Consider the following 22,836-nt stretch of genomic DNA (forward strand, 5'->3'; position numbering starts at 1 on the left):
ATGTCATATGGTCAGATGAAACCAAAATATAACTTTTTGGTAAAAACTCAACTCGTCATGTTTGGAGGACAAAGAATGCTGAGTTGTATCCAAAGAACACCATACCCACTGTGAAGCATGGGGGTGGAAACATCATGCTTTGGGTCTGTTTTTCTGCAAAGGGACCAAGACGACTGATCCGTGTAAAGGAAAGAATGAATGGGGCCATGTATCGTGAGATTGAGTGAAAACCTCCTTCCATCAGCAAGGGCATTGAAGATGAAACGTGGCTGGGTCTTTCAGCATGACAATGATCCTAAACACACCGCCTGGGGAACGAAGGAGTGGCTTCGTAAGAAGCATTTCAAGGTCCTGGAGTGGCCTAGCCAGTCTCCAGATCTCAACCCCATAGAAAGTATTTGGAGGGAGTTGAAAGTCCGTGTTGCCCAGCATCAGCCCCAAAACATCACTGCTCTAGAGGAGATCTGCATGGAGGAATGGGCCAAAATACCAGCAACAGTGTGTGAAACCCTTGTGAAGACTTACAGAAAACGTTTGACCTCTGTCATTGCCAATAAAGGGTATATAACAAAGTATTGAGATAAACTTTTGTTATTGACCAAATACTTATTTTCCCATCATAATTTGCAAATAAATTCATTAAAAATCCCACAATGTGATTTTCTGGATTTTTTTTCTCATTTTGTCTGTCATAGTTGAATTGTACCTATGATGAAAATTACAGGCCTCTCATCTTTTTAAGTGGGAGAACTTGCACAATTGGTGGCTGACTAAATACTTTTTTGCCCCACTGTATATCCACAGTAAAACGAGTCCTATATTGACATAAACTGAAAGGCCACTTAGCAAGGAAGAAGCCACAGCTCCAAATCTGCCATTGAAAAAGCCAGACTACAGTTTTGCAACTGCACATGGGGACAAAGATTGTACTTTTTGGAGAAATATCCTCTGGTCTGATGAAACAAAAATAGAACCGTTTGGCCATAATGACCATCGTTATGTTTGGAGGAAAAAGGGGGAGGCTTGCAAGTCGAAGAACACATCCCAACCATGATGCACGGAGGTGGCAGCATCATGTTGTGGGGGTGCTTTGCTGCAGAAGGGACTGGTGCACTTCACAAAATAGATGGCATAATGAGGATGGACAATTATGTGGATATATTGAAGCAATATCTCAAGACATCAGTCAGGAAGTTAAAGCTTGGTCGCAAATGGGTCTTCCAAATGGACAATGACCCCGAGCATACTTCCAAAGTTGTGGCAAAATGGCTTAAGGACAACAAAGTCAAGGTATTGGAGTGGCCATCACAAAGCCCTGACCTCAATCCTATAGAACATTTGTGGGCAGAACTGAAAAAGCGTGTGCGAGCAAGGAGGCCTACAAACCTGACTCAGTTACACCAGCTCTGTCAGGAGGAACGGGCCAAAATTCACCCAACTTATTGTGGAAGGCTACCCTAAATGTTTAACACAAGTTAAACAATTTAAAGGCAATGCTACCAAATACTAATTGAGTGTATGTAAACTTATGACCCACTGGGAATGTGATGAAAGAAATAAAATCTGAAATAAATCACTCTACTATTATTCTGACATTTCAAATTCTTAAAATAAAGTGGTGATCCGAACTGACCTAAAATCAGAGATGTTTAACTCTGATTAAATGTCAGGAATTGTGAAACACTGAGTTTAAATGTATTTGGCTAAGGTATATGTACATTTCCGACTTCAACTGTAAGTATGTATGTATGTATGTATGTATGTATGTATGTATGTATGTATGTATGTATGTATATATATATATATATATATATATATATATATATATATATATATATATATATATATATATATAGTGGATTGGAAGTGATGCAGACAATTACATTGATGGAAGCTACAATCTATCTGCAATATTAAAGGTGATCTACCCACTAATTTGTAATATTTTTTTTAAAAATAAAACAAAAACACCATCTCACAGTAAATCCTCAGCCGCCATAAACGATCACATGCAACACATTTTGCCATCCTACTGTGCATTTTGTGTATAGGCATATGGTCTTAAAAGGGATGTTGGGAAACTGCACAGTTTCCCAGACCAATGCATAAGTCACCCCAGCATGAGAGCTCATTCTTCACATGCAAGTCCAGTTCGGGTGTCATATGGGCTGGACAGCCATGGGAGGTAGCAAAATATGTACATAAGAAGGCAATGCACATCAGCACTTTCCAGATGGCTTTTATTTTGGCTGTTGGATGGACACATGACATGTGACAGTCCAGTTCTATGGTGTCTCTGCCTGTTGTAACTGCAAGTGGGGCTTATGGTGGAGTGGACCTATTGAGGACAGTTCTGGGAGATTCAGGATGTTTTTTTGTTTTTTTATTTAACCTTTATTTAACTAGGCAAGTCAGTTAATAACAAATTCGTATTTACAATGATGGCCTACCCCTGCCAAACCCTAACCCGGACGACACTGGGCCAATTGTGCGCCGCCCTATGGGACTCCCAATCACTGCCGGTTGTGATACAGCCTGGAATTGAACCAGGGTCTGTAGTGACGCCTCTAGCACTGAGATACAGTGCCTTAGAGCACTGCACCACTCGGAAGCCCATTGCCATTGGAGAAGTGCAATTCCTATTACATGTGAAGGCCCACTAAGTTTATGGCATTTCTCTTCAATGAGTGTCAGGTTGTGTTGGTTCACATGCCTTATGTGCTAGTCATGTGTGTTTGCATCCTCCCCATACACCATGATGTCACAAAGTCAATATACATGACCAAAAATATGTGGACACCAGCCCTTCGAACATCTGATTCCAAAATCATAGGCATTGACATGGAGTTAGTGAGGTCGGACACTGATGTTGGGCGATTAGACCTGGATGGCAGTCAGCGTTTCAATTCATCCCAAAAGGTGTTCGACAGGGTTGAGCTCAGGACTCTGTGCGGGCCAATCAAGTTCTTCTACACCGATCTCGACAAATAATTTCTGTATGGCCCTCTGTGGGCATGAGGGCATTGTTATCCTGAAACAGGAAAGGGCCTTCCCCATACTGTTGCCACAAAGTTGGAAGCACAGAACCGTCTAGAATGTAATTGTATGCTGTAGCGTAAAGATTTCCCTTCACTGGAACTAAGGAGACAAAAAAAAAAAAAACAGCCCCAGACCATTATTCCTCCTCCACCAAACTTTATAGTTGGCACTATTTGGGCAGGTAGCGAACTTTATAGTTGGCACTATTTGGCTGTTTCCACTGCTCCAGAGTTCAATGGCAGTGAGCTTTACACCAATCCAGCCAACGCTTAGCATTACGCATGGTGATCTTAGGCTTGTGTGCGGCTGCTCGGCCATGGAAACCCATTTCATGGAGCTCCCAATGAACAGTTCTTGAGCTGAGGTTGCTTCCAGAGGCCGTTTGGAACTCGGGAGTGAGCGTTGAAACCGAGGACAGACAAATTTTACAAGCTTCAGCACCTGGTGGTCCGGTTCTGTGAGCTTGTGTGGCCTACCACTTTACGGCTGAGATGTTGTTGCTCCTAGACGTTTCCACTTCACAATAACAGCACTCACAGTTGACCAGTTGACCTCTATCAAGGCAGAAATTTGATGAACTGACTTGTTGGAAAGGTGGCATCCTATGACGATGCCATTTAAAAGTCACTGAGCTCTTCAGTAAGGCCATTCTACTGCCAATGTTTGTCTATGGAGATTTCATGGCTGTGTGCTCGATTGTATACACCTGTCAGCAACGGGTCTGGCTGAAATAGCAGAATCCACTAATTTGAAGGGGTGTTCACATATTTTTGTGTATATAGTGTATAAGGCAACTCCAGGGCAGAGAGCCAGGATGGTGGACATGATTGTCTGGAAGAAGCAATGTGCCAGCTCAACCCAAACAGGACAAAAATGCACAGGAACATCCCAATGTGCATCACAATAGAGTGAACCAGCAGAAGGTCATGTTGGATTCAGGCAGATGTATTGGACTAGCAATGAATCAAAGCTCACTTCTAAATGATAAGGAGGTGACTTAACATACCAATCCTGGAGGCGCAAGTTATACCACAGTGGGGGCAAGTTGTTGAGCAAGGGAGAGGGTGTCAGAGTCCAGGATTCTCTTTTCTTTAATTGGAGCATCCCTGTTGTCTTAAAGATCCTCAAAGAGGCTGGTGACTTGGAATGCTTGGTGTTGCCATGGCAAGCAGTCTGTTGCCTTTTTATACATCCAGACAAAGGTATTTGAGTGTATATGATGGGCATATTAGATTTGTTGAAGTACACAAAAATAGTGTTGAGTACAGGTCATAAGTGCGGTACACAAATCTGGAAAAAGTATCTAATTTAAAACGTGTACTTCTACAGGTGATTAAAACACCATTTAATGGTATTGTGGAAGCCATTTGGATTTTGGACACCAAATTGGATTTGGAGTCAAGTCTAGGAGTAATTGCAAGTGTAGGGGCTGAACATATAGAATCCACAGAGGAACAGTTAACTGGAAAACATGACAGTTTTCAGAGTCTGAGATCACTTGCCTTAGAGCCGATTCCGGTAGCCACAACATCATAAAACGTGTAACTTTATGCATTTTGTCAGGCAGGCCATACAGCACTGAATTAGAGCACATTTGACTTGGAAAGTTGTCTATTGAACAGTTACCAAAGAGTTAACTTCATCATACATATTCAAAGTTGATATAAATATGCCTATTGTATCTGTGTGTTTACAGGTTTATATTTCCAAAATGCTTTAAGATATTCTAATGCTGTTTTTTTTCATGTATGTGGGGCAGACAATTTACTATTTGTATTTCACATTTTTGCAATATCAAAGCTTGCAATATTGGGTTACATGAGTTTACGTGGCCCCCTCTCACAACAAATTATTTCCCATTTGTAATTGGCAATGAAACAAATTTTCACAACAAAAACATATTTTCATTATGGCCATTGGCCGCAACCAACATGATGATAAAACATTGATTTTGTAACGATGATTTGAATGAATGAGCAACCCAAAGGTTTACGCAAGTTGTGCATTCTCACTCATTCATTGTGAACGTTAGTGCCTCGTCAGCCTTTCTCTATGCTGCTGTTGTGTCACACAGAAAGGCTTGCTCTTCTCTTCAACAATAACGACTAACGACAAAACTCTAAGCAAAATCAAACATTACCGGATCTACATCCAGTTATTCACTTTAGATTGTTAAAATACAGTTATTTTTTAGTGCAATATTTTCAGTGCTCCTCAACTTTTCCTGCACTTTTACCGACCTGTCAAATCATCGAGGGGCCGAGGGATGAGGGTTGGAGCAGCTTTGGTTGCGGAGGAAACGGACTATTGTCCCATCGCGATAGGTGCTTTCAGCTAATGCAAAGACTGCCTCCGGACACTTTTATAAAACAAACTTGAATTCTTATCACATGTTCGTTGAGGACTATTGAGGAACGTCTGTAATTACTGTAGAATCAACGGGATGTCTGGAAGGCCACGTGAGTACCGTTTTTTTGTGTTAAAAAAAGGATTTAGTAATGGTTGAATGAGTAGGCTAGACTGGTGCGTAAAAGTCCGCACACGACTCACCTGTCAAATCATCCAGCACATTGTAAAGGCTCTCTCTCATGCGTTGCGTAATTCTCCTGTGATGTTGCAGACAGGTGGATTGTCCATTCTGCTCTACTGTAAATTGTAATCTCGCTGTGTTATACACCATGTTCATGTGTTTTAGAAACTATGAGAGAATTACATACTTACTCACACACCTACAACATCCTTGGGTACATTTTTAAATAAGTTAACCACTTTTTTATAGAAAATAAGATGTTTGTACAAGCACACCTGATACGTTTTCTTCTTGAATATTCTTTCATGAGCAGTTTATGGAGAGGACAGTGTTGACAATAAACCCAGATGTCTTTTGTCCTCTTATGTGAGTCACCCTTCACACACACACAGAGAATGGGTCAACAACTTCTAACACTCCTGTGTGTGTGTGTGTGTGTGTGTAATCACAGATTGTAGCGAGTTGCTGGACGTCGACCCAGACGAAGAGCTGACAGAGGTGGTGTGTCTGGAGTCAGAACTAAAGGACGGACAGTAAGAAAGAGAGGGGAGAGAGAGGGGGGGGGGGAGAGGAGATATATAATTGCTCCTGTAAGTCGCTCTGGAAAAAGAGCTTCTGATAAAATGACACAAAACAAATGTCACACACAATGCATGTGCACGGGTTCTGTTCACAGGTTCTGTTCACAGGTTCTGTTCACAGCGTGGTAGCCAGGCTGTGAGTTGTTGCGGAAATTGACCTACTATGCTGTTTACCATCTACATCATATCGATGAATTACCTTTACACAACTTTCCCCAGGCCTTTATAGCCTATCGCCTAGTTAGGCTATAACACAAAAAAATTATATGTTTTGTGATTCAAATGTTTGGGTATTTTCTTAAATTTAAGGATCCAAGTTTCATCACACCCTATTCAGTTAGAGAGAGGGAAGAGAGGATGGAGATAGAGAAAACATGGGTCAGAAAGCACAGAGAGACAGATCAGTACACGTTGTACACACATTCGTTTGTGTGTGTGTAGGATGATGGAGGTGGAGGTGGGACATCACAATGTTCTGTTGGTACGGAGTGAAGGCATATACAGCGCCATCGGCAACCAGTGTACACACTACGGAGCTCCCTTGAGCAAAGGTGAGGAAGTACAGTCAGTGTGTGTGTGTGTCCCCCTGTGAGTGCATGTTCTCCAAGTCATGTACTGTACACAATGTATTGGCTGTTATAATAGTGTATTGTGTGTGCATGTGTGTGTGCGCGTGTGCAGGGGTTCTATCAGGGCACAGGGTGCGATGCCCGTGGCACGGTGCCTGCTTCAACATCCAGACAGGAGACCTGGAGGAATACCCTGGCATGGACTGTCTACCCTGTCACACGGTAGGGAGGGAGAAGTGGCAGGGAGGGAGAGGGAGGTAGGAGAGGGGAAGGGAGAAATATAGAAACAGAAACCTTGAGGAATACCCTGGCATGGACTGTCTACCCTGTCACACGGTAGGGAGGGAGAGGGGAAGGGAGAAATATAGAAAGAGAAACCTTGAGGAATACCCTGGCATGGACTGTCTGCCACAAGGTGGGTCTAACGGACAGACAGACAGGCAGGCAAGAAGACAGGCTTTGATGGACTTTGTTTGATATATTTTTCAGGTGAAAGTCGAAAACAACAAAGTGTATGTGTCCGTAAACAAAAAGGTAAGCATCACTTTTAAATATCGCATTGCTTTTATTAAATGGCAGAATATTACAACATGCTGCATTTGCTGTCAAGCTGAAGCTCTCAATTTGGTTTTGATTTACTGTTACTATTGCCTTAACCATGTTATACAGAAACAGTAAGAGCCGAAAAACTATTTGAGTTAGTTATAGATGGATCATAAAGCAGTTATGAATTCTTTATGTCACTCTATGTCATGTGTTTGTGTGTAGGCAGCGAGACAGACCAAACGAATAAAGAGTATGGGATCCAGAGTAGAAGGTGTCATCCACACCATCCTACTGCTCGGGGGAGGTGAGGACGGGATACTGGGGCTCAGGGTGCATGTGTGCACAAGTGCCTTGTGTGTATGTGGTTGCTTACGTGAGTGTGCGTGATGGTGTGCTCTCTCTCTGTAAGCGCAGGGTCTGCGTCGTTAGTGTGTGCGGAAACTCTGAGACAGGAGAACTTCGGAGGCAGAATCATCATGGTAACCAGGGACAACCTTCTGCCCTATGACAAAACACGACTCAGCAAGGTAAATTACCCAAATTCTGTATTTCCAAATTCTGTATCTTCTGCAAAATTCCCAGGTTTTTCCAGAAATCCTGTTTGTAGGATTCCAGATTTCCTGCTCATTCCCTTCTTATTCTGGGCTCCCGAGTAGCACTGCGGTCTAAGGCACTGCATCTCAGTGCAAGAGGCGTCACTGTAGTCTCTGGTTTGAATCCAGGCTGCCTCACATCTGGCTGTGATTGGGAGTCCCATAGGGCGGTGCACAATTGGCCCAGCATCGTCTGGGGTAGGCAGTCATTGTAAATAAGAATTTGTTCTTAACTGACATGCCTAGTTAAATAAAACCTTCTGGGCATCAACCCACCAGGATTTCTGAATAACCTGGGAGCATAACCAGAACTCTACAACCCTAGAGCTTACCCTCCCAAATCCTTACCTTATGTTTCTATTCTGGTAGGGGCAAAGGTCATGGGGTCAGAGGGGAGGTCAAGCCCTATAGATCTATAAAAAAAAATAGAATAGATGGGTAACTCATTCTGGAGTTTTAAAATGTAAAAAAAATAGTCCTAAAATATGTTATTCTTTCTAACCGTCACCTAGTTCGAGTAACACATCATTGTACCCCCCCCCCCAGGTAATGAATGTGGAGGATGACAGCATTTTGCTGAGGAGGATGGAGTTCTTCCATAAACACGACATCGAGGTGTGGCTCCGCAAAGAGGTGGATACAATATAGCTTTATTTATATATTATTACATTAAACATATTATATACATTATACAATATTATACATAGTCCTCATTCTCCTGGCCTTTACTTTCTGTTGCGTTAATTTAGGAAGGATGAGTTTCTTGAACAAATTATTCTCAAGATTCTATTGGAATTCTACTGTTCGAACATATGACCTCAAATGGTTAATTTAGATAACATGGCTCTCTCTCACTATGTTTTCTCTTTTGTGCTCATTAACCTGTAGTATATCTGCCTGTATTTACAGCATATGAGTGCACTATATTTATGGCCATTGCTTGGTTGTTTGCAAGCTCTCAGAAGCCTTCTCAAGCTCTGTGTTATTGTCATGGCAGGCCATGTCGTTGGACACAGAGAAGAAGAAAGTAACATTTGATGACGGTTCAGTCCAGAGCTACGACCAGCTCCTCATATCCACAGGCTGCAGGTGTGTACATACTCACACACACACACACACACTAACACGCATGCATGCAGAGAACAGTAACCCCAAAATGGTCACCATTCCACCCACCCCAGAACACAGCAGTAGTTAGAGAATGGGAATAGGAATGTCCATTCTACTTATTCTAATTCTGTGTTCTGATCCATTCTTATTCTGTTGTGTAGAGCGAAGGGTCTGGAGTGTCCAGGTAAAGACCTGGAGAATGTAAAGATGCTGGAGACACCAGAGGATGCAAGGCAGATACATGTTGCCTGTATAGGCTGTCATATCGTGATCGTGGGGACATCCTTCGTTGGTACATTGTCTCATTCAGTCTCAAAATTGACACTTTATGCCCCAACAATAGTAGTGCACTACTTTTGTCCAGACCTCTGTCTTTGTGTGACTCTGGCCAAAAGTAGTGCACTACACTACGAATAGCCCTGATCTGTGTATTTCCCTGGCTGTGTGTTGTGTTTAGGCATGGAGGTGGCATCCTATATGACAGACAAGGCCTCCAGCATCACAGTGATTGGCAGCAGTGAGCTACCCTACCAGAAGACCTTGGGCCGTGAGATTGGCAAGGTCACCATGATGGTGAGAGACAGGAGAGGGCGCTCCGAACCCTCCTTTTATTTAAGCTTCCAATGTATAACTAAGCTGCATTTAAAACTGCTTAGAAGTCATCTTCCTTTCTGCCTCCTCACCCCTCTCACCTCTCATCCCCTCCTTATGTTGTGTTGACAGATGCTTGCAGAGAAGGATGTGGCGTTTTATATGAATGACAATGTGTCAGAGGTCCGCGGAGAGAACGGAAAGGTACAGTGGAGAGACCTAGCTGTGTCCGTGTCCTGGCAACATGAAGACAATCCCATTATAGTTGTATAGCTGTGTTGGGTTATTCAATGAGAATATAATGTGTTTGTCTCTGTGCAGGTAAAAGAGGTTGTGCTGAAGAGTGGGACAGTCATTCCTGCTGATGTTTTAATAGTTGGCATAGGTATGTACAACACAGAACAATTATTACACTTTAAATTCAGTATACTACACAACCTCATAAAGACCTACTGCTGTATGGCAAATCTGAACTATAAAGACTTTATTTTCTTTGTACATCTCATACTTTCCTCTCTCCATCTCCTTTCTCTCTCTTTCCTGTATCTCCCTCCCTCCAGGTGTGATCCCTAACTCAGAGTTCCTGCAGGGTACTCCCATAGCGATGGACTCTAAGAACTCAGTCATAGTGGACAAGGTGAGCTCCAATTGGATGGCTGAATAAAGCATGTTGTTGTCCTACTGAATCAAACCAAGGGTTGCTTTGTTTGTTAATAGTAAGAATGTTGACATCTAATTTGTGGCATTTGTTGTAGCTTTATTTGTGGGGGGTTAGGAGTAAATAAAGCTTTACTCTTTTGATGGTATGTAGGTTCTATGTTAGCCTAAAGGCCTGGCTGATAGCAATATTGAGGGAAGGTATGTAGCCGGCTATACACTCGTATCTCCCGTGAACCAGTTCGTACAAAAAAAAAAATTCTCCATTCAGGCTGTAAAGGCGTCTGTTTCCTCCTGAACTACATTTAATGGCGAGGGAAAATATGCATACTTTCTTTATGAAGCACCATTTTCCACCACCATTCTAGAGTGGCTAATACTAGTCCCAAATGTTTGTCACGGCTGTTGATTGAAGAGGACCAAGGTGCAGTGTGGTGAGCGTACATATTGTCTTTATTAGAACAGACACCCAACAAAACAATAAACACTACCAAACAAACTGTGAAGCTAAAGGCTATGTGCCATAAACAAAGTCAACTTCCCACAAAGAAAGGAGGGAAAAAGGGCTACCTAAGTATGGTTCCCAATTAGAGACAAGATAAACAGCTGTCCCCGATTGAGAACCATACCTGGCCAAAACATAGAAATACAAAACCATAGATAAACAAAACATAGAATGCCCACCCCAAATCACACCCTGACCAAACCAAAGACATTAAAAGGCTCTCTAAGGTCAGGGCGTGACAATGTTGCATAGCGTGTTCAGCCAATCAGGTTGCAGCAGTCTATTTTTTTCCTCCTCTGGTCTGATAGTCCGTGACTAGCATTAGCCTGGTGCTTCATAAAGAAAGTATGCATATTTTCCCCGTTTTTAAAATGAATTAAATTGAGTTAAGGAGGAAACCGACGCCTTTGCAGCCTTAATATAGAAACCGGTCCACAGGAATACGAGTGTATAGCCAGCTTAACACATTCCCTAAGAAAGGTAAGATGAAACAACTCAACATCACCATCTGCCGACCTTTGGGCTAGCTCTATGTAGGCTATATGACAGTGTTTATAGGGAGAATCTCAATTTCATACTCCTCGCGTCCTCTTTCCTTGCCTCCTTCTCAAAACCAGTTGGGGGGGACCTCTGGCTTTGAGGTGGTGTGGAGAGAGATTGTGAGGAATATGCAATTGAGATTCTCCCCCAGAGTTTCTTTATAGAGTGCAACTATCAGTGATGTAGTGGAGAAAAACGCTGATCACCATTCACCAGTGTTGGGGAAGCTACTCTGAAAATATAGTTTACTAAACTACACACTGGAACAAGGTAAGCTACACTAAAGCTACCCTCAAGAAGAATATAGTTTACTAAACTACCAATTACTTCACACTGGAACAAGGTAGGCTACACTAAAGCTACCCTCAAAAAGAATATAGGTTTACTTAACTAAGGTTAGTTAGAAAAAGTAGTTCACTACATCCGAACTACTAAATTATCATATCTAAATCTAATGTCATAGACTACAAATTGCAAGAACAGATCACTTTGGAATCAGATGTTAACAGAATGTGTACTTTCGCCTATGAAACATAAAAGTTTCAAATGAGATTAGGGCAGGTCTGATGCTGAAAAATAAATAAATACTTCACCCATATGTCAAAAAGTTATGAATTACTGAGATTTGAATTTAGTTCAGCTACCACCAAGCTACTACAAAATGTAATTAAATTACTAGTTGAACTATAAGTAGTTCACGACTCCCCAACATGGCCATTCGGGGTTAGTAAAGTAACGCTCTAGAAGAAAAAGAAACACACACCTATTAAGACGAGGTGCTGGCTAGCGGAGTAGAAAACGTTAAAATAAAAGATAGCCGCGATTACAGACACCTGTGTCTTTTGACACTATATAAACGAGTCCTCCCGCAGTGTTTGTGATTATAGCCTGATGAAGACAGCTTGGCTGTCGAAACGTTAGTAATTACATTTTTGCATCTGAGCTCCTAGAGTGTGCGGCTCTCTTTTATTTTCTAGTAAAGTAACACTCCCTATACTTTCAATGCATTGTTCTGCAAAAGGTGTTGACATGCGCTTACCCTCCACTACACAACTTGTTACTATACTAAGTGTGTGTGGTTCCTCTCCTCTCCTGCAGTGCATGAGGACCAATGTTCTTGAAGTGTTCTGTGCAGGAGACCTGGCTACCTTCCCCCTGAAAATGGCCAAAGACCAGAGGGTCAATATAGGACACTGGCAGATGGCACAGGCACACGGTAACTCACCCAGGCCAATTTAAACACATGCATAAGGCTTTTACCTTTATTTGTTATTTCTTTATTTAACTAGGCAAGTCAGTTAGGAACAAATTCTTATTTACAATGACGGCCTACCCCGGCCAAACCCAGACGACGCTGGGACAATTGTGCGCCGCCCTATAGGACTCCCAATCACGGCCGGATGTGATTCAGTCTGGACCTTTGCTGTTATATGGCCTCAATAATCTTTCAGATCAAAACATCTAAAAAGCAAACCTTGTTTGTGCAAAGGTCTCTAGGGTTTGACTAATGTGGGTTTTACTGGGCTTTTACTTAAAGTACCAGTCAAAAAAGTTTGGACACACCTACTCATTTAAGGGTTTTTCTTTATTTGTACTATTTTCTACATTGTAGAATAATAGTGGAGACTTCAAAACTATGAAATAACACATATGGAATCATGTAGTAACAAATTTACTACATGATTCCATATTTAAACAAATGTTATATTTGAGATTCTTCAAAGTAGCCACCTGTTGCCTTGATCACAGCTTTGCACAATCTTGGCATTCTCTCAACCAGCTTCATGAGGTAGTCATCTGGAATGCATTTCAATGATTAGGTGTGCCTCTTTAAAAGTACATTTGTGCGTTTGAGCCAATCAGTTGTGTTGTGACAAGGTAAGGTTGGTTTACACAAGATAGCCCAATTTGATAAAATACCAAGTCCATATTATGGCAAGAACAGCTCAAATAAGCAAAGTCAAACGACAGTCCATCATTACTTTAAGACGTGAAGGTCAGTCAATCTGGAAAATTTCCAGAACTTTGAAAGTTTCTTCAAGTGCAGTCACAAAAACCATTAAGCGCTATGATGAAACTGGCTCTCATGAGGACCACTACAGGAAAGGAAGTCCCAGAGTTACCTCTGCTGCAGAAGATAAGATCATTAGAGTTGCCAGCCTCAGATATTGCATCCCAAATAAATGCTTCACAGAGTTCAAGTAACAGACACATCTCAACGTCAACTGGTCAGGGGAGACTGCGTGATGATCGAATTGCTGCAAAGAAACCACTACTAAAGGACACAATAAGAAGAAGAGACTTGCTTGGGCCAAGAAACACGAGAAATGGACATTAGACCGGTGGAAATCTGTCCTTTGGTCTGATGAGTCCAAATTAGAAATGTTTGGTTCCAACCGCCGTGTATTTGTGATCTCCACGTTTGATTCCTACCGTGAAGCATGGAGGAGGAGGTGTGATGGTGCGGCGGTGCTTTGCTGGTGACACTGTCAGTGATTTCTTTTTAATTCAAGGCACACTTAACCAGCATGGCTACCACATCATTCTGCCTGGATGCACCATCCCATCTGTTTCGCATTTAGTCAGACTATCACTTGTTTTTCAATAGGTCAATGACCAAACACACCTTCAGGCTGTGTGAGGGCAATTTGACCAAAATGAAGAGCTTTATCAGATGACCTGGCCTCTACAATCAACCAACCTCAACCCAACTGAGATGGTTTCGGACAAGTTGGACCGCGGAGTGAATGAAAAGCGGCAAACAAGTGCTCAGTATATGTGGGAACTCCTTCAAGACTTTTGGAAAAGCATTCCAGGTGAAGCTGGTTGAGAGAATACCAAGAATGTGCAAAGCTGTCATCAAGACAAAGGGAATCTAAAATATATATTTTGATTTGTTTAGCACTTTTTTTTGGTTACTACATGATTCCATATGTGTTATTTCATAGTTTTGATTTCTTCACTATTATTCTACAATGTAGAAAATAGTAAAAATAAAGAAAAATCCTTGAATGAGTAGGTGTGTCCAAACTTTTGACTGGTACTGTATATAGTTGCTATTGATTTTGATGTTGTTGCTGTGTGTGTGGTGTTGTTGTAGGGAGAGTAGCAGCCCTGAACATGCTGAATATACCCACTGAACTCAACTCTGTCCCTTACTACTGGACCGTCCTACTGGGGAAGAACATCAGATACACAGGTAAGCCCATCTACTACACACACCTGAACACACCTGAACACACACTAATCATTTGTGTATATGTGTCCTTTGCAGGCTATGGGGAAGGATACACTGACATCGTGGTAAAAGGGAAAGTGGAGGAACAAAAGTTCCTGGCCTTTTATATCAAGTGAGTCAACAAAAAACGGCATTGTTCAAATGGACGTGTGTGTGAGAATGTGATGTCTGTATGCGTGTCTGTGGCTGTGTGTGTTTGTATGGGTGTGTATACTTTAGCACAAGATGTGTGTGTGTGTGCATGAATGCATGGCAGGGTTTCCATTAGCCTGTAATTGGTGGCCTTTGGCCTATGCTACTGTTGATTGCAAAGACGGAGGCTGTTTAGATTGAAGTAGAACAACAGTTAGAGAGCCTATAGTGGAAAGCCTACAAGGCAGAGCTCCAGACTGCAACCATTTAGTCACATTTTGCGACCTTTTGACTTGGCTGTGCGAGTAAAAGAATTGGTCGCATCGGTGCGAGCTGCACATTCCTTCACATCACTCAAAACATACTATTTTTTAGGATGCTAAAACCATGATTTGGTCAAACAGTAAAGTACATTATCCTCACTATTCCTGTAATGAAAGTGTCTGCCTGCCGGTAAGATTAATACATGGCTCATAGCTGTGGGTATTATCTGTAGAGATAGTGATCTAGTAGTTGGGTTTTGTTTCTACATTAAATGTCATGTTAGATTAATACATGGCTCCTAGCTGTGGGTATTATCTGTAGTGTTACTGAGCTAATGTGTTTTGAGTTTCCACTTACTCAGGTGCTGAATTATTAGTTTAAATTAGCCTATGATATTAGAGCATGTAAAGATGCAGGCAAATTCATCTCTGTTGAACAAGAAAATGCAGGCCACTGTGCAACTCACTATTCAGGTAGGATGCCATTTCAGAACTTCAATGTATTATTATTTTCGTATTTAGAATAATTTGTTTAATCATTATTATTATTATTATTATTATTATTATTATTATTATTATTATTATTATTATTATATATAATTGTTATTATTGTAGGCCTATTTATTAATCTAAACCAGTTAATCTAAACCAGTTATTTAAAAATGTTAAACGTATTTTGTTTCAGTCTGAATTAAATTAAGTTTGATCTGTCTTTTTAATTGTGTACTCTTTCATTTAAGATAGGTTATAAGTAGGCATGTTGTGAAATAAATATCATTAGCCTATTGCTGTTATTTTTAGGGTGCGGTAGGCACAAGTGTTTCTTGGTAATTGCTGCAAATTAGCCTGTTAAACTTTTGTTAAGGTTTAAACCAGTTCGGTTGAGCTATTTTCCTTGGCCAAATTAATGTTTGTGTTTGCCGCAATATAATATCCTTCTCGTATTTGTCCTATAAACAACGGCTTGACTTACTTTTGATATTAATACATTTTAGAAACTTTTGCAAAGTTTTGGTGTGGTGCGGCATTTAGCCTAGAGTCGTGGCCAAAAGTTTTGAGAATGACAAATATAAATTTTCACAGTCTGCTGCCTCAGTTTGTATGATGGCAATTTGCATATACTCCAGAATGTTGTGAAGAGTGATCAGATGAATTGCAAAGTCCCTCTTTGCCATGCAAATGAACTGAATCCCCCAAAAACATTTCCACTGCATTTCAGCCCTTCCACAAAAGGACCAGCTGACATCAGGTTAGTGATTCTCTCGTTAACACAGGTGTGAGTGTTGACGAGGACAATGCTGGAGATCACTCTGTCATGCTGATTGAGTTCGAATAACAGACTGGAAGCTTCAGAAGGAGGGTGGTGCTTGGAATCATTGTTCTTCCTCTGTCAACCATGGTTACCTGCAAGGAAACACATGCCGTCATCATTGCTTTGCACAAAAAAAGGCTTTACAGGCAAGGATATTGCTGCCAGTAAGATTGCACCTAAATCAACAATTTATCTGATCATCAAGAACTTCAAGGAGAGCGGTTCAATTGTTGTGAAGAAGGCTTCAGGGCGCCCAAGAAAGTCCTGCAAGCGCCAGGACCGTCTCCTAAAGTTGATTCAGCTGCGGGATTGGGGCGCCACCAGTACAGAGCTTGCTCAGGAATGGTAGCAGGCAGGTGTGAGTGCATCTACACGCATAGTGAGGCAAAGACTTTTGGAGGATGGCCTGGTGTCAAGAAGGGCAGCAAAGAAGCCACTACAGAGATTGGACTGCTGAAGACATTTTCTCTGTTGAATCCCCTTTCCGATTGTTCTGAGAGCAACTCTTCCAACCATCCAGGAACAGTTTGGTGACGAACAATGCCTTTTCCAGCATGATGGAGCACCTTGCTATAAGGCAAAACATCAATATTTTTTCTCAATTCCCATTGAGAACTTGTAGTCAATCCTCAAGAGGCAAACAAAACCCCACAAATTCTGACAAACTCCAAGCATTGATTATGCAAGAATGGGCTGCCATCAGTCAGGATGTGGCCCAGAAGTTAATTGACAGCATGCCAGGGCAGATTACAGAGGTCTTGAAAAAGAAGGGTCAACACTGCAAATATTGCCTCTTTGCATCAACTTCATGTAATTGTCAATAAAAGCCTTTGACACTTATGAAATGCTTGTAATTATACTTTAGTATTCCATAGTAACATCTGACAAAAATATCTAAAGACACTGAGGCAGAAGACTTTGTGAAATTTAATATTTGTGTCATTCTCAAAACGTTTGGCCATGACTGTACTATACTGCAGGCCTATGACATGAAGGTAGTGCGCTCTGACACAGCAACTGGCTCCGCTCCGTCAATTGAACTTGAGGTGAGGAAGAATGTTTTAGGCCTACCAGAGTTACTCAAACAAACTAACAATATAATGCTTATCTTTATAAAAAAATATTCTGATTACAATTTTGGGAATTAGCTTCCTTCTGTATACTTATATCTGTATAGTAAACGCAGTAGCCTGACAAGTATAAATAAATTAACTTCTTGCTCCTACTTGAGACGCAGATGTCTCAAGTAGAGACCTGGAAATGCAAATGCGCTACGCTAAATGCTAAATGTACTCGTTAAAACTCAAACCTTAATCAAAATTCACATGCAGGGTATTGAATTAAAGCTACACTCGTTGTGAACCTAGCCAACAAGTCAGATTTTTAAAATGCTTTTCGGCGAAAGCATGAGAAGCTATTATCTGATAGCATGCAACACCTCAAAATGCCTGAATGCGACGTAAACAAAGACTTTGCTTATCCGGCGCTACACAAAACGCAGAAATAAAATATAAAACATTCATTACCTTTGACGAGCTTCTTTCTTGGCACTCCTATATGCCCCATAAACATCACTATTGGGTCTTTTTTTCGATTAAATCGGTCCATATATACCCAAAATAGCTTTCTATGGAAGCTGTGTCATTCAGAAAAAAACATCGTTTTTAAACGCTGCGTCATTTTTTAAAATTAAAAAAGTCGACGATAAACTTTCACAAAACACTTCGAAATACTTTTGTAATCCAACTTTAGGTATTAGTAAACGTTTATAATCTATCAAAATGATCACGGGGCGATGTGTATTCAATAGCTCCTCGTCTTCAAATCAATGGCCGAAAATGTGCACTTCAAAACATCCTGGCGGAGACCGGAAGAAATGGAATCCAGTTAGTTGGATTTACCAACAAAAAACTCCCCGGATAATGACGACAATGGGGACATCGTGTGGAATCTGTAGGAATTGCATGCAGGTCCATAATTAATTTTGTGCCCTTTTAACAATCCATGAAAGTGACGCATGGATATTATTTTTAGCTTTCAGTGAGCAGTTTTTCTTGCGCTTTTCGATGAAACACACGATCTGTTATAGTCACAGCCGTGATTTAACCAGTTTTAGAAACTTCAGAGTGTTTTCTATCCACACATACTAATCATATGCATATACTATATTCCTGGCATGAGTAGCAGGACGCTGAAAAGTTGCGCGATTTTTAACAGAATGTTCGAAAAAGGAGGGGGTAGGCTTAAGATTAATTAAGAACAAATTCTTATTTATAATGACAGCCTACCCCAGCCAAACCCAGATATTGCTGGGCCAATTGTGCACTGCCCTATGGGACTACCAAGGACTGCCAGGTGTGATACACCCTGGAGTCGAACCAGGGACGCCTCTTGCACTGAGATGCAGTGCCTTAGACCGCTACGCCACTCGGGAGCCCCAAATGCATATGCTACACATCGAAACACAAGGAATAGTGTTTTTGTAATATATTATATAGTCTGTGAGGACATGTAAATGTGGCTCATTTATCCATTAATGGCACTGGCTGCGTGGCCTAATATGTTAAGCACCCACTGCATATGGATGATCTGGTACATTTCTCTATTGTCCGATAAATTAAAATCTTCCCCTGGTCACTTGTCTGGCGCAAAATTTTCCAGAAAACCTGGTGCATGTATGTATTGTGGCAAACCTCTTCAAGGTTATGAGCGTTTGTCACAAATTAAGTGGGAATCTGTCACAAAATCACCCCAGAATGAGAGTTCTTTCGAACAGGACAGTACCTGTGTGTTTGTTTCTCCGTCCTGGTCCAAGCCGTAGGCAAGGTCAAGGATAGCAGGGTTCGGTACACGAATCGGGTTCTCGGTAGGTCCAGGACCAAACGTCAACAGGTAAGTCCAAAACAGTCCAGCTCATACACGGTAAATCCAGCCAATCTCTATTGTCTCTTTCTCTATGGTTCATAGATCCTTCCAGCCCTCTCTCTCTATTCCTGGTTTTTCTTGACCGTTTATCTGTAGGTCGGCTCCACCTTCTGAGGGTTCCCCTTGCTTCTGGGACTTGTAGTTTTGGCAGTCAGCCATTTTGTGATATGTAGTTCTGATCGGGATGGCCATTTTAGTGATCGGACAGAGCCCGTTTATTAGTTCTGCTCTCAAATATCTGCCATTTATCACTCGACCCCCTTCTTTGCCACAGTATGAATACTATTCTTCTCCCCACTATTTTTCTCCCCGCAGGGATGATGAGGTAATAGCAGCAGCCAGTCTGAACTATGACCCAGCTGTTTCTGCTGTGGCCGAGAGGTTCGCTACAGGAAACACCATCACTAAGAAAGAGGCTGAGTACGTGGCTACCCACATCCCTCTCTCTCACTGTAAACTCATTATTTTATTTTCTCCAGGCAGACAGACAGACACAAGCACACACGGACACACACTGTAATACAGTGCCTTCAGAAAGTATTCACACCCCTTGACTTTTTCCACGTTTTGTTGTGTTACAGCCTGAATTTTAAATGGTTTACATTGACAGTTTGTATCACACAATACCCCATAATGTCATAGTGGAATTATGTTTTTAGAAATCAAATAAAAAATGTGTTTAAAAAGTCACATAAATTGCATGGACTCACTCTGTGTGCAATATTAGTGTTTAACATGATTCTTGAATGACTACCTCATCTCTGTACCCCACACATACAATTATCTGTAAGGTCCCTCAGTCAAGCAGTGAATTTCAAACACAGATTCAACCACAAAGGCCAGGGAGGTTTTCCAATGTTGAATATCCTTTTGAACATGTGAAGTTATTCATTACACTTTGGATGGTGTATCAATACACCCAGTCACTACAAAGACACAGGCGTCCTTCCTAACCCAGTTGCCGGAGAGGAATGGCTGTGAAAGGAGCAAACTCAGGAAGGACCAACAACATTGGAGTTACTCCACAATACTAACCTAATTGACAGAGTGAAAAGAAGGAGGCCTGTACAGAATACAAATCTCCCAAAAAATGCATCCTGTTTGCAAAAAGGCACAAAAGTAAAGTAAAACTGCAAAAAATGAAATTAACTTTATGTCCTGAATACAAAGCATTATGTTATGGGCAAATCCAACACAACCCATCATTGAGTACCACTCTTCATATTTTCAAGCATAGTAATGGCTGCATCATGTTATAGTTATGCTTGTCATCCACAAGGACTAGAGAGTTTATTTCTATTTTTTATAAATAACTCAGGCAAAATCCTATTGGAAAACCTGTTTCAGTCTGCTTTCCAAGAGACATTGGGAAACATCTTTCAGCAGGACACTAACCTAAAACACAAGGCCAAATATACACTGGACTTGCTTACCAAGATGAAAAGGAATGTTCCTGAGGGGCTTAGTTACAGTTTTGACTTAAATCAGCTAGAAAATCTATGGCAAGACTTGAAAATGGCTGTCTAGCAATGATCAACAACCAACGTGACAGAGCTTGAATATTTATTTTTATAATAAATGTGCAAAAATTGTACAATCCAGATGTACAACGCTTTTTGAGACTCACCCAGAAAGACTCACAGCTGTAATCACTGGCAAAGGTTATTCTAGCATGTCTCAGGGGGTTGAATACGTACTGTATCTAAGTAAGAGTTTTTTTAAATAAATGTTTTACAAATGTTTTTTTTTTAATCCACTTTGACATTACAGAGTATTTTGTATAGATTATTGAGAAAAAATTGACAATTATATACATTTTAATCCCAACTTGTAACACAAAATGTGGAAAAAGTCAAGGGATGTGAATACTTTTTGAAGGCAATGTATCTCTTTCCCTTCTCTTCCTCACAGATCAGATGACCTGAGGTGGCTGAAGCTGAAACTGTCCTGATCATCCCTCCTTCCACTCATCCGTCTCAACATCACTTCATCTCCGACACACAAACACAGAATGTCCCCCCTCTGTCCATCTCTCCCTCCCTCCTCCTCCTCAGGCATCCCTCCTCATCCCCTCTCTCTTCCCCTTCTTCTGAAGAACAAGTCGTCTGCCTGGAGGCTCAACAGACACAGAAGAGACCTATCAGAAGAGGACGACGTGACATTTCTGAGTTATAACCAGTAGTGTAGTGGAGGGTAATCGCATGTCAACGCCATATTTGCACTTTTTTTCATTTTGTGCGAGCGTTTTCTCACCTTTTGCAGAAAAATGCATAGAAAGTGCACGGGGCGTTACTTTACCCACTGATAACGGCGATCAGCACCCATTTTACCACGACATCACTTGTTATGACATCAGCCACATAGCAGGACAACACTCAACAGTTTGTCTGTTCTGTTCTTAGCCAGTTTGTTTAGAGGTGGGGGGAGACAGAAAAAACAGTGATACCTCAGATAAACAGATTTTGTGGGTTTCATTTTTCATTTACAAGGATGAGTTTTATATGTTCTCCGTTTTGGGGAAACTACATGGTCATGGTGTCGCCAATGCCCACCTGTTGATGTAGACATTTCTTACTTCACATTCTGAAAATGGAGAAGAAGAGATGACAGAAAGGTAGCCGTGTGTGTTCTACTGTAGATATGGTAGTCATGGTAGCTACCCACTGGGCACACACTAGTTGAATCAATGCTGGTCAAAATGAGATGAAAGTAGTCCTGGTTGATGATTTTTTTCAAATCCAATGTATTTTCCACGTTGATTCCACGTCACAATACGTTGACCAATTACGTTGAAACAATGTTGATTCAACCAGTGTGTGCTCAGTGGGTAGTGTTCTACTGTTGACACGATAGCAACATGATGACATGCCAGGTTGGAAGTCATGGTAGCTGGTGTTCTACTGTCAACATGTCAACCAGTGGTGGTGGCATAGTCTGAGTTTACGCTTACTTTGGGTTCCATGGAAGGGGTTGCTAGGTAGGACGTTGCCGGTGTCACGGGCAGTGGAAAAACACAGGTGACCTTAATGGCCGCTGTGGCTATGTGGATGGACCAATCAGAACGCTGTTTGGGGGATTAGAGGGACAGAAGGCCAGGGCCGAGGTCTTTGAGGCAGGGATGCTGAATTAGGCAACCTGAACAAAACAGGCTGCAGAGAGAATAATAGACATGGACAAACACAACACAAAAAGATAACACCAAAATGCTTTCAAAAGAACTGCTGTGCTTCTCTCTCACCCATCTCTCTTTCTATCTCTTACAAACTCCCTCTCACCCCACTGAGCACACTAGGTCGTTTCAACGTTGATAATTGGGTAATATTTGGTTGAGATGTTGATCAATGAGTTTACAATCTATATTTGTTGAATTTCCAATGTGTTATCACTATGCTTTCAACCATCTAAAAGCACAACCTAATTCCAAGTTTTTGTTTATTTATAAAACAGATGAATGAATGTGTTATCATTGTTCTTCATCTAATATCTGAACCACATGACATGGGCCTGGTTTCCCGATAGCAATGGAATTTAGGCGTATGAGTGTTTTAATGATGCATTGTTCCAACAACGTCCCGAACATGCGTTTCCCAAAATACCACGCAGAGGGAGCATTCGCTAAGTGCGTTGTTGAAGCACAGGCCTACAGTCGAAACTAATAGGATCGAAAGAAAGTTAGCTCTTGGATCAGCTTTCTCCATTCAAATC

At 41.4% G+C, this 22,836-nt stretch overlaps 1 protein-coding gene across 1 annotated transcript; it reads left to right on the forward strand.

Moving 5' to 3' along the window:
• Positions 1-6,047: 6,047 nt before the first annotated feature.
• Positions 6,048-21,743, forward strand: LOC139381241 (apoptosis-inducing factor 3-like). The gene is made up of 18 exons (XM_071124719.1): positions 6,048-6,102; positions 6,592-6,701; positions 6,832-6,941; positions 7,209-7,253; positions 7,488-7,569; positions 7,680-7,792; positions 8,405-8,491; positions 8,856-8,947; positions 9,130-9,260; positions 9,426-9,541; positions 9,692-9,763; positions 9,881-9,944; positions 10,120-10,196; positions 12,360-12,477; positions 14,362-14,460; positions 14,536-14,611; positions 19,447-19,551; positions 21,043-21,743. Exons 2-18 carry the CDS (start codon positions 6,593-6,595, stop codon positions 21,080-21,082), a joined length of 1,536 nt encoding a protein of 511 aa, XP_070980820.1. The 5' UTR covers positions 6,048-6,102; position 6,592; the 3' UTR covers positions 21,083-21,743.
• The last annotated feature ends 1,093 nt before the right edge of the window (positions 21,744-22,836 follow it).

The sequence above is a fragment of the Oncorhynchus clarkii genome, chromosome 2, assembly GCF_045791955.1.
Source record: "Oncorhynchus clarkii lewisi isolate Uvic-CL-2024 chromosome 2, UVic_Ocla_1.0, whole genome shotgun sequence".
Taxonomy (NCBI): domain Eukaryota; kingdom Metazoa; phylum Chordata; class Actinopteri; order Salmoniformes; family Salmonidae; genus Oncorhynchus; species Oncorhynchus clarkii.